This window comes from Oncorhynchus mykiss, chromosome 11, assembly GCF_057628025.1.
Source record: "Oncorhynchus mykiss isolate SJ-2025 chromosome 11, ASM5762802v1, whole genome shotgun sequence".
Lineage (NCBI taxonomy): Eukaryota > Metazoa > Chordata > Actinopteri > Salmoniformes > Salmonidae > Oncorhynchus > Oncorhynchus mykiss.
The window spans coordinates 24214930-24234151 of record NC_143032.1 but is presented as its reverse complement, the minus strand read 5'-3'; the positions used below and the strand labels follow the sequence as shown (position 1 = coordinate 24234151).

Sequence of the window (19222 nt, the reverse complement as noted above, 5' to 3'; positions counted from 1 at the left end):
CGTACCACTATACAGAAGATATGATATAGCATGTAGGTTAGGCACTAAATGCTGTTAATTTTTTTTTGGGGGGGGGATTTCGATGACAAATGAGCTCATTCTCCAATAGCAATAGATTAAATGCACCCTTTGGAGGTGATGCTTGGTTGAGCTTCGAAGATCAGAGTTGCTTGACTGAAGCGAACATATTTCCCGATAACTACATTTCTACCCGTTGCAATAATGCAAAGTTTATGTAACAAATTCAATCACTTTAGATAATTATTACATTACACAACTGCTTTTATCAGACACTGCATTCCTGCAGATTAACAAAATAAACTACAACCACAATTCCAACAACCACTGGCCATCACTAAAATCCTCTTTCATCACCAAACTCACTGGTCATTACTGATGTCCCTCTTGCTGCGAGGTCCTTGGGCGGCGTGCTCCCCTTGGTCACACTGTAGTCCAACCAGGAAGAGGAGGCCGAAGAGCAACCAGGAGAGCTGCTGTTTCCGAGCCATGCTGAGAGAGTCTGGTCCCTGGACACCTGCTCTTCAGACACTATACTGCCGTACAGATCTGATATAACACTAATGCCTCTAGAAAGGGACAGGGGAGGACAGGGGTGCACTTTGTCCCTACTGGTCTTCTTCTGGAAGCAGGCATTGGCAGCGACATAGAACCATAAAACACCCAAACCTACTCAACGATGAAAGGGGGAAGGCATTTTAAACACAATTATATACCGGTTATGTCCTTTTATTGGGTGACTGACACGAGCCATCACATGATTTAAGAGATGAATAACCAGAGGTTAAGGATAGGCTGGGGTGAACGTTAGTTAGCTAACAGTAACACATGCAGGGACCTGGCTGTTTGACGCTTATTCCTTAGTGTATGGTTCAAATGAGTGTACGGTCCGAATGAGATGAGGAGTTTCTCTCATGTATAAAAGATGAAAGGTTTTTGAACTTCCTTGACAAACGAGAAAGGCTCAAATCATATTCATAATTACTGCCAAAAAGAAGTACCATCACAATACATACAAGTTGAGAAAATCAGAACAAAATAATGTAACAAAAAACATTTTATTTAATTCAGTTAGCAAAGGCATCTGCAAAGGTTGATTCCATGATTCCAATCCATGTCGAGTAGAACATCATTTACACAGTTTGGTCAATAAATACAGAATGCAACTTGTCCCGCTGGATCAACTGTGGACTGTAGGACAGACAGACTGTGGCTACATTATCTCAGTTAGAAAACATACACTGGAAAACAGTATTTTTCCCGAGGCAGATAGTATTTTTTGTTAGGATACCATGAGTTGTATACACCTGGTTAGGATACCACGAGCTGCATATGCCTGGTTAGGATACCAAGAGTTCTATGAGCCGGGCGACCACATGTACGTTCAGGCTATTCCCCAGGACTCGGTATTGCTGTTTGGTGGAAATGTTCTTTGGGACAGCTGCAAAAAAACAACACAAAATCATTACGTCACATATTATCCTATGAACAAGACTAAACAGATACTTATTTTCAGGTTAGTTTTTCCCAATATTGTCAAGTGACTAAACAGTATTATGAGAATGCACATACCTCATTAAAATCCTTAAGAGAGAGTCTATTGACACATGTCTAAGGAACATAATGAAAAAAACACCATCAAAATGTGGGCTGCGTCTCAATCCACCAAATCCGCCTATGTCGATCTTCCACATTTGTGGTGGAAGGTGGCCAAGCTACAGCTGTGTTTGTCAGACCATGAGACATCTCATCTCATTTTCCCACGAAAACATCTGTAGCGTCCGAATGGTATGTCCTAAAAAAGGCCAAACCTTTGTAGGCCAGGGGTGACTCTCTCCGTTTTGCTCTGCGACCCCCATGTGTGATTGGGACTCGTCTGAAGGTAACACATACAAACTAAAGGAAGTAGTTTTGAGCCATTTCTGTAGTTTCAAAACATTGAAGGTCCCCCAGAACACAGTGGCCTCCATCATTCTTAAATGGAAGAGGTTTGGAACCACCAAGACTCTTCCTAGAGCTGGCTGCCCAGCCAAACTGAGCAATTAGGGAGATGTCCAAGACCCTTATGGTCACTCTGACAGAGCTCCAGAGTTCCTCTGTTGAGATGGGAGAACCTTCCAGAAGGACAATCATCTCTCAGCACTCCACCAATCAGGCCTTTATGGTAGAGCGGCCAGACGGAAGCCACTCCTCAGTAAAGGGCACATGACAGCCCACTTGGAGTTTGCCAAAAGGCACCTAAAGGACTCTCAGAACATGAGATACAAGATTGAACTCTTTGGCCTGAGCGCCAAGCATCACGTCTGGAGGAAACCTGGCTCCATCCCTACGGTGGTGGAGCCATCATGCTGTGGGGATGTTTTTCAGCGGCAGGGACTGGGCGACTAGTCCTGATCGAGGGAAAGTAACAAAGTACAAAGAGGTCCTTGATAAAAAGCTGTTACAGAGCGCTTAGATTTGGTGGGGGGGGGGGGTTCGGTTCACCTTCCAACAGGACAATGACCCTAAGCAACCGGAAAATGATCCTAAGCACACAGCCAAGACAATGCAGGAGTGGCTTTGGGACAAGTCTAGGAATGTTCTTGAGAGACCCAGCCAGAGCCCAGACTTAAACCCGATCGAACATCTCTAGACAGACCTGAAAATAGCTGTGCATCGAGCGCGAAGGTGCTTCAACAAAGAATACTTTGTTACTGAATACTTACAGTAGCAGTCAAACGTTTGGACACACCTACTCATTCCAGGGTTCTCTTTATTTTGACTAGTTTCTACATTGTAGAATAATAGTGAAGACATCAACACCATAAACACATATGGAATCATGTAGTAACCAAAAAAAGGTGTTAAACAAATCAAAATATATTTTAGATTCTTCAAAGAAGCCACCCTTTGCCTTGATGACAGCTTTGCACACTCTTGGCATTCTCTCAACCAGCTTCACCTGGAATGCTTTTCCAACAGTCTTGAAGGAGTTCCCACATATGCTGAGCACTTGTTGGCTGCTTTTCCTTCACTCTGTGGTCCAACCCAAACCATCCCAGTTGGGTTGAGGTCGGGTGACAGTGGAGGCCAGGTCATCTAATGTAGCACTCCATCACTCTCCTTCTTGGTCAAATAGCCCTTACACAGCCTGGAGGTGGTTGGGTCATTGTCCTGTTGAAAAACAAACGATAGTCCCACTAAGCGCAAACTAGATAGGGTGGCGTATCACTTCAGAATGCTATAGTAGCCATGCTGGTTAAGTGTGCCTTGAATTCTAAATAAATCACAGACAGTGTCACCAGCAAAGCACCTCCACACCATCACACTTCCTCCTCCATGCTTCACGGTGGGAACCACACATGCTGAGATCATCTGTTCAGCTACTCTGCATCTCACAAAGATACAGTGGTTGGAACCAAACAATCTCCAATTTGTACATCAGACCAAAGGACAGATTTCCATTGGTCCAATGTCCATTGCTCGTGTTTCTTGGCCCAAGCAAGTCTCTTCTTCTTACTGGTGTCCTTTAGTAGTGGTTTCTTTGCAGCAATTCGACCATGAAGGCCTGATTCACGCGATCTCCTCAGAACAGTTGATGTTGAGATGTGTCTGTTACTTGAACTCTGTGAAGCATTTATTTGTGGTGCAATCTGAGGTGCAGTTAACTCTAACTTATCCTCTGCAGCAGAGGCAAGTCTGGGTCTTCCTTTCCTGTGGCGGTCCTCATGAGAGCCAGTTTCATCATTGTACTTGATGGTTTTTGCAACTGCACTTTTGAAACAAATTTGACTGACCTTCATGTCTTAAAGTAACGATGGACTGTCGTTTCCCTTTGCTTATTTGAGCTGTTCTTGCTATAATATGGACTTGGTCTTTTGCCAAATAGGGATAGCTTCTGAATACCACCCCTACCTTGTCACAACACAACTGATTGGCTCAAACACGTTAAGGAAAGAAATACAACAAATTAACAAGGCACACCTGTTAATTGAAATGCATTCCAGGTGACTACCTCATGAAGCTGGTTGAGAGAATTCCAAGAGTGTGCAAAGCTGTCATCAATGCAAAGGATGGCTACTCTGAAGAATCTCAAATATATTTTGATTTAACAGTTTTGGTTACTACATGATTACTACATGATTACATTGGTTTTATTTCATAGTTGTGTTGTCTTCACTATTATTCTACAATGTAGAAAATAGTAAAAATAAAGAAAAGCCCTGGAATGAGTAGGTGTCCAAACTTTTGACTGGTACTGCATGTAAATGTTATATTTCAGTGTTTTATTTTTAATACATTTGCAAACATTTAGCAAAGACAGGTTTTGGCTTTATCATTATGGGGTATTGTGAGTAGATTGAGGGGGGGGGGGCAATTTAATACATTTTAGAATAAGGCTTTAAAGTAACAAATGTGGAAAGTCAAGGGGTTTGTATGTTTACAAATTAAATTGTATATTTCCTGAGCTTCCTTATATCTCCTAGAAAAAGACAGACACTTCAAAACCTTATTCCTTATGATTTATTTTTCAACTAATTATTTTGCCATTTATGAATGTCTTAGTCGATGCGTTTCTATAGTAGTAAAGGCCAAATTCTGTATCTTAACCCAAACAAACATATCTATATATATTTTTTTATACCTAAAAGGGTCCAAAAATGAAATTATCCATGAAATGACCACCTTAAAACAATTCCATATGTTAGCTTAGTATTAAGATCCCTTCTTTTGTCATCCCATTAGCCCTCAGGCCCTTACTCTCTGGTCTCTCTCATCTTGTTACCTTGGCCGGCTTCCTACGTCCTCTACTCTCTAATTATATCACCAACCCAGAAAGCTCCTTACGCTAAAACCTTTGCACAGAAAAACACAACAGCCAACTAGGCTTAGCACTCACCGTAACTAACCTGGTTACATGGAGCAAACTACCAAGCGCAGAAGACTAGGCATTAGCCGTGCTGTGTTTGCTGTGACGACAAACTAATTAACTAGTGTAGGCTGCAGGCTAGTTTTAATTTCAGCACTTTGTGAGTAAGGTCCTCACATGGCCTACAGTATAAGGCCTATGATTTATGGAGTTTTGTACTGCATTTGATTGGACATATTCTTGATCGACTAACTAATCAAATAGACGTCTTATGTTATTGGCTTATGGGTGTGTATGACTCACTGAAGTGCTTGGGGAAGCCCATGAGGTTGGCTATCTCTCTGGGGGAGAAGTAGCGGAGCTTCAACCTGGACAGCTGATTTAGTTTCTCCTCATCAGACAGACGCTCCGGAGACTTAAACGCTGCTTCCATCTGAGGGGAAACGCAAAACAAAGAATATATCTGTCAGGGCAGAGCTCACCCTGTTCTCCTAGGCACATGCAACACCCTGCTCGCTTCTGCTTCCTGTCATGTTAAATGTACACATTGAGACAGGTAATGGAGCAGCTAGGCAGGTCTAAGACCTACTAGACATTGCGAGGGTGGACGTATCCATAAGCTGGCTAAGTGATCTATTAGAAGACACGTGTGGCTTGTGTAAGGTTGTAAGGTCAAAAACCTACATCGGTTTCCATACAGGACTGAAGCACAGAGCCTGTTCCCTCCACGTAGTGTCCATAGCTGTGGAAAAATAGGGGACACAAAATCAGCAAATACTAAAGTTTACACAAGAACGATACCAACACATGGAAAACATGTAGGGTAAAATGCATGTTATCCCAGGCTAGATTAAGTGAGAGTATGATGTAAAGCTGTGCTACTCTACACTGTTTTTCTGCCACCGAAATCCTTCGGCGGGCCGCCTAGTGTTTTTTCGGGTCGCCAAAGTGCAAACAGTGTGAAATAAATATATTCAGTGCCTTCGGAAAGTATTCAGACCCCTTGACTTTTTCCACATTGTTAGGTTACAGCCTTATTCTAAAGTGTATACCCTATAATAAAAAAGCAAAAACATGTAATTTTTTTGTTAATTTATTCAAAATTGAAAACGGAAATATGACATTTACATAAGTATTCAGACCGTTTACTCAGTACTTAGTTGATGCACCGTAGGCAGCGATTACAGCCTCGAGTCTTCTTGGTCTATGACGCTACAAGCTTGGCACACCTGTATTTGGGGAGTTTCTCCCATTCCTCTCTGTAGGTCCTCTCAAGCTGTGTCAGGTACAGTATGATGAGGAGTGTTGCTGCACAGCTATTTTCAGGTCTCTCCAGAGATGTTCGACCGGTTTACAAAAAACATTTTTGCTTTGTCATTATGTGGTATTGTGTGTAGATTGCTGAGGATATGTATTTATTTAATACATTTTACAATAAGGCTGTAACGTAATAAAATGTGGAAAAACGCAAAGGGTCTGAATACTTTCCGAAGGCACTGTATATATATACTTTTTTAATTAAATGTTATTAGAATAATGGGGATGGATAAACGCTTTCAGTGTAAATTTAAAATGACTAAAACCAGATTTGATGTATGTAGAAGATAATGAACCTGAATATTTTATATAATATATTCTTTGAAAACGAACAATCAGGGAGAATTGAAAATTCCCAGAACAATGAATTTAGCAGTATAGATTTTGTTATGTTTGAGCAAATGTACACAGCATTAGCCATGGCAAAATGCATAGAACTGCAGGAAATTAGGTTTAACGGTAGACTCAGCGAAATGACATTGCCACAAGCAGCACTGCAGATATTGAGATGAGCGAGATTTATGTGTACGGGTTCGCACACTTAGAGTGGAAGCCACGAGACCAAAAGCGGAGAAATTGACCCACTATGCTGTTTACTTTCTGCATCTACGTCATATCACTAAGACTACCTTTAAAACTGCAACATTTTCTCTCAGCTCCATAGCAGACTGTCGAATTGCAGGAAATTCCTTTAAAAGCTGCAAAAAATGTCTCTCAGCTCTATGGAGAAATGTTTTGAAATGCAGGAAATTAAGCTTAAAAATTCCTAAAAGTCACTACACCGCCAAGATGGGGGCCTCTAAAACGTTCTCTGAAATTCAGCTGCACCGACGGGCTTACCACTTAAAGCCTTTTTTGATCCAGGAAAAAAAAAACCCTACTGTGTCTATGCTCCAGCGCAGCTTAATGCCATACCCTTTGGTGAAGCAGACAGATCTCCTGCAGGTGGGCCTGACTATATCCATGAGCAGAGCGTAGCGCAGCAAGGTCTTCGTGGGAAGGAGGTACTGCTCCATCTCCCCTTCTCCCTGGTCCTCCAGGTAGACACTGATCTGTCTGAGGGACTGGTCTCTGTTCTGACTGCTCTTCCTCTCAGCATCCTGAGCCCGCTCCAGCTTGTACAGGATACCACCTTCATCTTCCTTGTGTTCTTCCTCTTGGTAGGCGGTTGAAGTAGGACTAGGTGAGATTGGAGAACTGGGCTCTAATAAGACCTTGTCTGCAGGTTGCGGGAAACCTTCCTGGATCTGGTCATGGGAGGAAATAAGTTTACCTCACATTATTTACTTGGTGGTGACAAAGACATAAAACCAGGATGTTGTCTACAAAATGTATATGAAGACAATGTTGCCCACAAATTGTATGAAGCTACTGTCTTTCAGGAATGCAAAGTAGACATCAGTACATGTAGTTAGGTACATCCTATCCATAACATAATACAGATTAATGTTAAGGTGTCCGAGCCCCACCTCTGAAGTGGTGTGGAAGGAGAAAGATCCTGGTGGTGCTTTGGCAATCATGAAATACCGGAGTCTGGAGTTGGGCATCCCCAGCTGTGAACAGAGATAGACAGAATGAAGATGTGTAAGCTCACTATGCTGCTCATCATTTCAATGTAAGCAAATGTAAAGAAAGGGGATGTCTTACACATGTAGGAGAAACCATGAGCTCCTGATAGTTGTATCCACATTCCTTTAGCGTTTTCACCAAAGAGTCTCTAGGCAGAGTAGAAAAAACTATTCAGACATCACTCTTGGCAAACCTTCTGCCATCGCACAGACAACGTAAGATCATATATATTTTTTTACAAGACTGTAGTAAATGCACTGTACATGACAGTTGAAAAGTAAAGGGGCTCTAGAGAAATTATGTGGTAACCAAAATGGAAAAAATAGCATTTAGCTGAAAAATGTATAGGCCTACAGGGCTTAGTAGAGAAGTGGGCTCTCTGGTGCTCAGAGAAAGTTTTGTACACTGATCTGATCCACAGCGACAGAGAAAGGCTAAACACACAGCTTGTCCCGGGACCCCATTGGCCACTAACAGTGTAACCATGGCGACCTTCCAGAGCAGGGGACTCCCGTCTCCATGGTTACCTGGCGGAGGACGTCTCAAAACCTTTCACGTTCTCCAGCAGAATGAAGCGTGGCAACTTGATGAGCCTACAGGGAAAGATGAGGGTCAAACCACACAGCATGTATTTATTCATTAAAATAAAGACATAATTCAGAGAGGTGAATTCATATTGATGCTAATATTATTACACTCTGAATGTGCAATATGCAACAGGATATTATTACAGCAGTCTATCTATGAACAGAATGTAATGAGTAAGAAAATTACATGTTCACGATGGTGTCGAACAATGGTTTCAGTGGCCAGGATCTGAATTAATGACTCCAGAAATAGCTACTAGCTAGGCAACAAAGAGGGGAAACTGAGTAACTACAGTGGAGGAAAAGAATGAATGAACTTCAATCCTATGGCTAGAAATAGTACAAAACAGAGTAGGCCTATTGGCTACCTATAAAACAAACAAGGCCTTGGAAAGAGTGACCAAGTGGAAAGATGAATAGGGAGGGTAAATGTATGTGTCTAACCTTGGTAGAAGGTCGAGGATGTAGAGAAAGCTCTTGGTTCTGGGGTCAGATATGTCACCTTGTAACCCAATCCTAAAGAGAGGAAGACGATTGCAGTGTCCCTTCATCAACACATCTATGAACTAACAGAGATTATCTGTAAATGCTAACACCAGGTCTTAGGGACATGTGTACACACACACACGCACATACCTAGTGAAAGGTTGGCATGGTGGGCTCATCAAGATCATATCAAACGCCAGTTTGTTGAAATCATCCAATGTCATTCCCTGAAACCAAAACCAAAATACTTTGAAGCTACACAAAATGACAGATACATTTTTTGTTTTAATTGATTAAAAAAACAGCGTTTCATCTTCTACTCAAAGCTGTGATTGTGCTATGGAATTATGACTGATTGACAGCTTTGTATGTAAGCCATTGCTACGGTATATAAGACTGATTATGAAAGCAACTATATATATATATATATATAAATATAAAAGTATTTAGTCAGCCACCAATTGTTCAAGTTCTCCCACTTAAAAAGATGAGAGGCCTGTAATTTTCATCATAGGTACACTTCAACTATGACAGACAAAATGAGAAAAAAAAAAAGTGTGCGTGTGTGTGATATGTATATATATATATATATACACACACACAAACACATATAAAGTGGGGCAAAAAAGTATTTAGTCAGCCACCAATTGTGCAAGTTCTCCCACTTAAAAAGATGAGAGAGGCCTGTAATTTTCATCATAGGTACACTTCAACTATGACAGACAAAATGAGAAGAAAAAAAATCCAGAAAATCACATTGTAGGATTTTTAATGAATTTATTTGCAAATTATGGTGGAACATAAGTATTTGGTCAATAACAAAAGTTTATCTCAATACTTTACGTTTTCTGTAAGTCTTCACAAGGTTTTCACACACTGTTGCTGGTATTTTGGCCCATTCCTCCATGCAGATCTCCTCTAGAGCAGTGATGTTTTGGGGCTGCTGCTGGGCAACACGGACATTTAACTCCCTCCAAAGATTTTCTATGGGGTTGAGATCTGGAGACTGGCTAGGCCACTCCAGGACCTTGAAATGCTTCTTACGAAGCCACTCCTTCGTTGCCCGGGCGGTGTGTTTGGAATCATTGCCATGCTGAAAGACCCAGCCACGTTTCATCTTCAATGCCCTTGCTGATGGAAGGAGGTTTTCACTTAAAATCTCACGATACATGGCCCCATTCATTCTTTCCTTTACACGGATCAGTCGTCCTGGTCCCTTTAAAAAAAAAAAACAGCCCCAAAGCATGATGTTTCCACCCCCATGCTTCACAGTAGGTATGGTGTTCTTTGGATGCAACTCAGCATTCTTTGTCCTCCAAACACAACGAGTTGAGTTTTTACCAAAAAGTTATATTTTGGTTTCATCTGACATTCTCCCAATCTTCTTCTGGATCATCCAAATGCTCTCTAGCAAACTTCAGACGGGCCTGGCTTAAGCAGGGGGACACGTCTGGCACTGCAGGATTTGAGTCCCTGCGGCGTAGTGTGTTACTGATGGTAGGCTTTCTTACTTTGGTCCCAGATCTCTGCAGGTCATTCACTAGGTCCCCCCCGTGTGGTTCTGGGATTTTTGCTCACCGTTCTTGTGATCCTTTTGCCCCCACGGGGTGAGATCTTGCGTGGAGCCCCAGATCGAGGGAGATTATCAGTGGTCTTGTATGTCTTCCATTTCCTAATAATTGCTTCCACAGTTGATTTCGTCAAACCAAGCTGCTTACCTATTGCAGATTCGGTCTTCCCATTCTGGTGCAGGTCTACAATTTTGTTTCTGGTGTCCTTTGACAGCTCTTTGGTCTTGGCCATAGTGGAGTTTGGAGTGTGACTGTTTGAGGTTGTGGATAGGTGTCTTTTATACTGATAACAAGTTCAAACAGGTGCCATTAATACAGGTAAAGAGTGGAGGACAGAGGAGCCTCCTAAAGAAGAAGTTACAGGTCTGTGAGAGCCAGAAATCTTGCTTGTTTGTAGGTAACCAAATACTTATGTGATTCTCTGGATTTGTTTTCTTCTCATTTTGTCTGTCATAGTTGAAGTGTACCTATGATGAAAATTACAGGCCTCTCATCTTTTTAAGTGGGAGAACTTGCACAATTGGTGGCTGACTAAATACTTGTTTGCCCCACTGTGTGGGACACACAAACACACACACACACACACACGGGAGAACGTGTATTTGAAGTATTTGATAACCTGCAAAATCGACAGGTTTTCCTACTTACAAAACATGTAGAGGTCTGTCATTTTCATTATAGGTACACCTCAACCGTGAGAGACGGAATCTAAAACGAAAATCCAGAAAATAACATTGTATGATTTTTAAGTAATTAATTTGCATTTCATTGCATGACATAAGTATTTGATACATCAGAAAAGCAAAACTTAATATTTGGTACAGAAACTTTTGTTTGCAATTACAGAGATCATAAGTTTCCTGTAATTCTTGACCAGGTTTGCACACACTGTAGCAGGGGTTTTTGCCCACTCCTCCATACAGACCTTCTCCAGATCCTTCAGGTTTCGGGGCTGTCGCTGGGCAATACGGACTTTCAGCTCCCTCCAAAGATGTTCTATTGGGTTCAGGTCTGGAGACTGGCTAGGCCACTCCAGGACCTTGAGATGCTTCTTACAGATGTAAGATGTTTTCACCTCCATGCTTCACGGTTGGGATGGTGTTCTTGGGGTTGTACTCATCCTTCTTCCTCCAAACCGTGCAAGTGGAGTTTAGACCAAAAAGCTCTATCTTTGTCTCATCAGACCACATGACCTTCTCCCATTCTTCCTCTGGATCATCCAGATGGTCATTGGCAAACTTCAGACAGGCCTGGACATGCGCTGGCTTGAGCAGGGGGACCTTACGTGCGCTGCAGGATTTTAATTCATGACGGCGTAGTGTGTTACTAATGGTTTTCTTTGAGAATGTGGTCCCAGCTCTCTTCAGGTCATTGACCAGGTCTGCCGTGTAGTTCTGGGCTGATCCCTCACCTTCCTCATGATCATTGATGCCCCACGAGGTGAGATCTTGCATGGAGCCCCAGACCGAGGGTGATTGACCGTCAACTTGAACTTCTTCCATTTTCTAATAATTGCGCCAACAGTTGTTGCCTTCTCACCAAGCTGCTTGCCTGTTGTCCTGTAGCCCATCCCAGCCTTGTGCAGGTCTACAATTGTATCCCTGATGTCCTTACACAGCTCTCTGGTCTTGGCCATTGTGGAGAGGTTGGAGTCTGTTTGATTGAGTGTGTGGACAGGTGTCTTTTATACAGGTAACGAGTTCAAACAGGTGCAGTTAATACAGGTAATGAGTGGAGAACAGGAGGGCTTCTTAAGGAAAAACTAACAGGTCTGTGAGAGCCAGAATTCTTACTGGTTGGTTGGTGATCAAATACTTATGTCATGCAATAAAATGCAAATGAATAACTTCAAAATCATACAATGTGATTTTCTGGATTCTTGTTTTAGATTCCGTCTCTCACAGTTGAAGTGTACCTATGATAAACATTACAGACCTCGACATATATATGTATTACACACAGTTGAGTCGGAAGTTCACATACACCTTAGCCAAATACCTTTAAACTCAGTTTTTCACAATTCCTGACAATTAATCATAGAAAAAAAATCTCTGTCTTGGGTCAGTTAGGATCACCACTTGATTTTAAGAATGTGAAATGTAAGAATAGAGAAAAATTATTTCAGCTTTTATTTCTTTCATCACATCCCCAGTGGGTCAGAAGTTTACATGCACTCAATTAGTATTTGGTTGCATTGCCTTTAAATTGTTTAACTTGGGTCAAACGTTTTGGGTAGCCTTCAAAAACCTTCCCACCATAAGTTGGGTGAAATTTGGCCCATTCCTCCTGACAGAGCTGGTGTAACTGAGTCAGGTTTGTTGGCCTCCTTGCTCGCACACACTTTTTCAGTTCCCACAAATGTTCTATAGGGCTGAGGTCAGGGTGTGATGGCCACTCCAATACCTTGACTTTGTTGCCATTTTGCCACAACTTCGGAAGTATGCTTGGGGGTCATTGTCCATTTGGAAGACCCATTTGCGACTAAGCATAATTTTCCCTTCTCATGATGCCATCTGTTTTGTGAAGTGCACCAGTCCCTCCTGCAGCAAAGCACGCCCACTACATGATGCTGCCACCCCTGTGCTTCACGTTGGGATGGTGTTCTTTGGCTTGCATGCACCCCTCTTTTTTCTCTAAACATAACAATGGTTATTATGGCCAAACAGTCCTATTTTTGTTTCATCACACAAGAGGACATTTCTCCAAAAAGTACAAATCTTTGTCCCCATGTGCAGTTGCAAACTGTAGTCTGGCTTTTTTTATGCCGGTTTTGGAGCAGTGGCTTCTTACTTTCTAAGCGGCCTTTCAGGTTATGTCGATATAGGACTTGTTTTACTGTGGATATAGATACTTTTGTACTTGTTTCCTCCAGCATCTTCACAAGGTCCTTTGCTGTTGTTCTGGGATTGATTTGCACTTTTCGCACCCAAGTACATTTATATCTAGGAGACAGAACGCGTCTCCTTCCTGAGCGGTATGACGGCTGCGTGGTCCCATGGTGTTTATACTTGCGTACTATTGTTTGTGCAGATGAACGTGGTACATTCAGGCGTTTGGAAATTGCTCACAAGGATGAACCAGACTTGTGGAGGTCTACAATTTTCTTTCCTGAGGTCTTGGCTGATTTCTTTAGATTTTCTCATGATGTCATGCAAAGAGGCACTGAGTTTGAAGGTATGCCTTGAATCCATAGGTACACCTCCAATTGACTCAAATGATGTCAAATAGCCTATCAGAAGCTTCTAAAGCCATATAATTTTCTGGAATTTTCCAAGCTGATTAAAGGCACAGTCAACTTAGCGTAGGTAAACTTCTGACCCACTGGAATTGTGATACAGTGAATTATAAGTGAAATAATCTGTCTGTAAACAATTGTTGGAAAAATTACTTGTGTCATGCACAAACTAGATGTCCTAACCGACTTGCCAAAACTATAGTTTGTTAACAAGAAATTGGTGTAGTGGTTGAAAAACAAGTTTTAATGACCCCAAACTAAGTGTATGTAAACTTCTGACTTCAACTGTATGTATGCATGCATGCATGTATGTATAAAACATTAAGAACACCATCCTAATATTGAGTTGCACCCCCCTTTTGCCCTCAGAACACCCTCATTCATCAGGGCATGGACTCTATAAGGTGTTGAAAGCTTTCCACAGTTGTACCAAGTTGGCTGGATGTCCTTTGGATGGTGGACCATTCTTGATACACAAATATTGAGCGTGAAAAACCCAGCAGCTTTGCAGTTCTTGACACAAACTGGTGCACCTGGCACCTACAACCATAACCCATTCAAAGGCACTTATGTTAAATCTTTGTCTTGCCCATTCACCATCTGCATAGGACACATACACAATCCATGTCTCAATTGTCTCAAGGCAACAACAAAAAAAATCCTTATTTAACCATTCTCCTCCCCTTAATCTACACTGATTGAAGTGACATCACTAAGGGATCATAGCTTTTACCTGGTCAGTCTATGTCATGGAAACCTACTCAGTGTAAGTCTGTGTGTAACCATTAACTCTCAGTGGTATGCACATAACATTCATCTCTATTTTTACAACCAATAAAATATTTGGTAACATCATACTAAAAGCCTGCAGGTATACTGCTGTGTAATGTGTTATAAGCATTCAGGCTTATGAGCCTTTATATTGCCTTCAGGTAAGGTTATGTCCCTGGATTTAAGACACTACAACAACATCCTTTCCATTTACTTCTGGGCAATTCTACGGAAAGGGAAGCAGGCCTAGTCACTTTAAAAGCATGCATGCCAAACAAAAAATATTGATTAACAAACCATACAACTCTATGCAAAATGACTGGGCCTACTTTGAAACTGTACACAGTAAATGCAGATGCAAAGTTTGGTAACAGAATTACGGTAAAATCTCCTTAAATGTTATTCTGTTACCAAACTTTGTATCTGCACATTTCTTTTTATTTATATATATATATATATATATATATATATATATATATATATATATATATATATATATATATATATATATATATATATATATACATACACACACAAAAGGTTGGGGTCACTTATAAATGTCCTTGTTTTTGGGAGAAAAAAAAGTGATTTTTTTGTCCATTAAAATAACATCAAATTGATCAGAAATACAGTGTAGACATTAGTCATTTACAACATTAACATTGTAGCTGAAAACGGATGGTTTTTAATGGAATATCTACATAGGCGTACAGAGGCCAATTATCAGCAACCATCACTCCTGTGTTTCAATGGCACGTTGTGTTAGATAATCCAACTTTATCAATTTAAAAGGCTAATTGATCATTAGAAAACCCTTTTGCAATGATGTTACCACAGCGGAAAACTGTTGTCCTGATTAAAGAAGCAATAAACCGTCCTTCTTTAGACCAGTTGAGTACCCACAAAAGACCAGTCTCAACGTCAACAGTGAAGAGGTGACTCCAGGATGCTTGCCTTTTAGGCAGAGTTGCAAAGACAAAGGTAATATCTCAGGCTGGCCAATAAAAAGAAAAGAATAAGATGGGCAAAAGAACACAGACACTGGACTGAGAAACTGCCTAGAAGGCCAGCATCCCGGAGTCGCCTCTTCACCGTTTATGTTGAGACTGGTGTTTTGTGGGTAGTATTTAATGAATCTGCCAGTTGAGGACTTGTGAGGCGTCTGTTTCTCAAACTAGACACTATAATGTTATTGTCCTGTTACTCAGTTGTGCACAGGGGCCTCCCACTCCTCTTTCTATTCTGGTTAGAGACAGTTTCTTTCAAAAACAAGGACATTTCTAAGTGACCCTAAACTTTTGAACGGTAGTGTATATATAAAAAAATATATATATAAAATGTTTAATTAAAATGTGTTTTGGTAAAATGTGTTAGTAATTATAATAGTAATTGTGCAGAGTTCTATGGTTTTTAAACTTTAAAATCAATGTTTTTTGTTTGGTATATATTTTAAAGTGAAAAAAACAAAAACAAAGTCTCAGCATAATTCCTTTACCACGGAATTGCCCTTCTGCTTTCACTGAAACTCTGGGCTAATTTGAAGAGTGACGCATAGACCTATAACAGCATGAATATTCTATCCTGTTAGGAACACAGTGCAAGTTGTGCATCATGTCTGACTGGATGCTGACAGAGCACACAACCTTTACCCCTCACTTAACCTGCTCCTCAGTTACTAAATGACCTCAAACAGCCTATTAAAACACAAGTCATGGGATTATGTGGGGAAAAGATAAACAAACAAATACATCCTAGACTATGCAACACTAAAGGAGTAGGCCCTCTCTCAATGGGTCTTCCACCAAGTCAGTGCCTTTTGAGACATTTTGAAAAAACTTTGGATTTCACATAGTTTTTACATTCTGTCATAAAGAGCACATGTTTAATTTAATAAAAAAACATGTTTTCCCATCTCAAGAGGTTAAATAAAGAATGACTATAGTAAGTGCCAAATAAAGTAATAAGGTTGACAATTTCCTCATAAATCAGCCATAAATCCCCTTGTGACAGGGGGAATGGAAGGTTGGGCAGGAAGTGGCAATTGAATGCAAGCTTCACAAAGAAATGTAATTGTTAAAACATTTCTAGCTTGTATCTATGCGCAACATGGTTGATGTGTTATGCTCGATCCGCTGGGTTTTCCAGTACAAAACAGAAAATGGCCAAAAAGAACAGAACCAGCTCACCAGCTTTTACACTATGATTCGAATATTAGATGATCAATGTTTCTTCATCATTTTATTTTTTAAGGAATAGTTTCCATATTAAAAAGAGAGTTCAGTTCACAGGGTTTGCCTTAAAATTAGGGACAGAAGTAAATGAATCAGTAGGCTAATCACATGAAATAGCCTAAATAAGAATCTTCATAAATGACTGTCAAAACAACAAAATAACCACAGCTTTACAATGATGTTGAACACATGGAGAAATGTTAGGGTTAAGTGGGTTCAAATCTTCCTAGTAGTAACAGAGGGTGCAGAGAGGGACATGTCAAAATGCGGAATTTTGACACTTTAGTAAGTCTATATTTATAATAACAATCTGATTGAATTAGCCATATGGTCTATATTAAAAAGGGCGCTTCATTTAATATAACAGGCTTTTAAAATGCAATATTTGTGCACAATATCACAATACTTCAAATATAAAATGGACACGAAAGACATTCATTTTGTGGTACGCCCCCACTATTAATAAAGCATATTTATCCAAATTAACAATCTTGTGTCAATAACAGCTACTCTTGTATAAGGACTAGACTAATTGACAAGAATTCCATGTTGGTTTCTATTATCCAGGTCAAAGATCACTTAAACTCATCTACGAATAGTAACAGTGAAATCACTGAATTATGTACACATGTCAGCAAAGTGCTTCCTTTTGAAACGAAGACAACATTTAGAAGGTTACAGCTTAAAATAAATGTTCTGGAACTTTGGCGACTACTAAGTATTTTTTTAAACCACCCGCTTTGGGCTGGATGTGTCAATGTGTAGTTCATAATTTATGAAATCCCTAGTTTGAAAGTGACTGCTTTTCTGGAAGCTGTGCCATTTTCCCTACATTTTGTCTGGGCTAATTTGAAGAGAGTGACACATAGACCTATAACTGCTTGACTATTTTATATTATTAGGAAGACAGTGCAAGTTGTGCATCATGACTGACTGGATGCTGACAGAGCAGACAACCCTTCTTTTTCCCCCATGTGGGCCAGCCCCCTAGCAATTCAAATTCTAGCCAACGAACATCAGCCCCTCACCATTTGAGTGACCGCTAGCAAGATGCACACAGCAGAGTGAGCGAGAGAGTGTATTGATGTGGTGCACATATGTGAAGTAGTACACAATATTCAGGGAGCACTTTTGGCTCATTCAGATCTATTGGCTAAAAAGTATACAAATGTAGCAGATAATCTCTTTAACCTAAAATCGCTGTTTGTTTGAGAGACTTTAGTAAGAATTTTCATATCCTTTAATTTTAGCCTTGGCACTTTGAATGTCTCTCAAAGTGCAGGTGTATGTGACTTAACATGAGCTGACAATTTCAGTTAAATTGTTTATTTCCTTTGGTTAAGTGTGCCCCAGAAGTGTAGCCTGTTGGTTAAGAATGCAGTATGGCAACTCTTGTGAACCCGGGACCTCAATGACAGGTCTAAGAGTGCTCACCTCTATGGTCTTGGGAAGTAAAGGAGTGTTGGGGAAGTTGTGTTTGTAGATCTCATTGGCTGTGGTGTTCACATCCACTGCAGCTACCACCTTTGCTGCCACACCACTCTCTGCACAGAGAAAGAAATAGGAGTGTAAATCAACATGAAAAACTGACATGTCTAGTTAAATAAAGGTTAAATAAAAATAACAAAATAAAAAGATGGACAGCTAATTTACAACAGTAGGCACTAAGGTCTAGTGGTTAGCTGATGAGCCTGGTAATCTAACGATCAACAGGTATTGTCCCATAGACTTTATGAATACCGACAGTGACACCTGTTGAAAGCCAAAGCATGACAGGCTGCGTCAACCTTCGGATTCCAAATTAACGTCACTGCCTGAGCAAAGCGTACACTCGTTCACTTCCTTTCACTAAATTGAAAGGAAATGACTGGTATAAGAAATATGGTAGACATTCCCGCTAGCCATGTTTCCACTAACGAAATAAACTCCACAGTTGAAACTTCTTTCACCATGGAGTGGAGTTTAGTCCACTATGCCTCCACCAATCCAATGCTTGAAGATTTGTGGGGAGTAGTGAACGAGTGCACACTTCAAGAAAAAGTTGCTTTATTGGAATTAAAAAGGGTTAGTTGGCTGGACAGGTGCTATTAACCTTGGTTAATTGAGCATGAGCGAAAGTTGGGGTAAATTAGCGAGATTTATTAGGCGAGAAGCTAGCTACAAATCCATTTCCAGTCATCTTTGCAAACAATAACTTAGTATTTGCTCTCGAATTAAGAACAAGATAACGCTAGCTAGCTATCAACAGTAAGAAAACCATTTACTTGCTACCGTTAGCGGACGCGGCTAGCCATTTTATAGCATGCTTGGACACAAAAAGACAAGTCAGACTCACAAGTGACTAGCTAACAGTTACATATTTCACATAACGTTACCCGTTAATGCATAATGCATTCCTCCGATTCCGCTGTACAATTCTAGTACTCTGAGGTTTTCCATGTTTGGTCCCTAGTTGAGCTATCTAGGTTTAACAGCATACACATTGTAAACAAGCATTACTGGTGCGTTTCCGATCAGAGTAGAGTACTAAAAGAAAGGTTCCGGATATTAAAGTTCCGCAGGCGCACTTAATTGCGTACTATGTCATT

General features: G+C 40.7%; 2 protein-coding genes across 2 annotated transcripts in view; both read right to left on the bottom strand.

Moving 5' to 3' along the window:
- Positions 1-1263, bottom strand: part of cubn (cubilin (intrinsic factor-cobalamin receptor)) — a 53672-nt gene extending 52409 nt beyond the window's left edge. The window contains exon 1 of the mRNA XM_021620557.3: positions 385-1263. Within this exon, the coding sequence (XP_021476232.3) occupies positions 385-509 (125 nt within the window). The 5' untranslated portion in view covers positions 510-1263. The remainder of the gene's footprint in view (positions 1-384) is intronic.
- Positions 1058-19212, bottom strand: trdmt1 (tRNA aspartic acid methyltransferase 1). Its single transcript, XM_021620558.3, has 11 exons — positions 19010-19212; positions 18069-18178; positions 8977-9053; positions 8785-8856; positions 8281-8346; positions 7832-7901; positions 7654-7737; positions 7100-7431; positions 5552-5609; positions 5171-5300; positions 1058-1459 (listed from the first exon to the last, which is right to left on the bottom strand). The coding sequence occupies exons 1-11, from the start codon at positions 19071-19073 to the stop codon at positions 1359-1361; spliced, it is 1164 nt and encodes a 387-aa protein (XP_021476233.1). The 5' UTR covers positions 19074-19212; the 3' UTR covers positions 1058-1358.
- Positions 19213-19222: the final 10 nt, after the last annotated feature.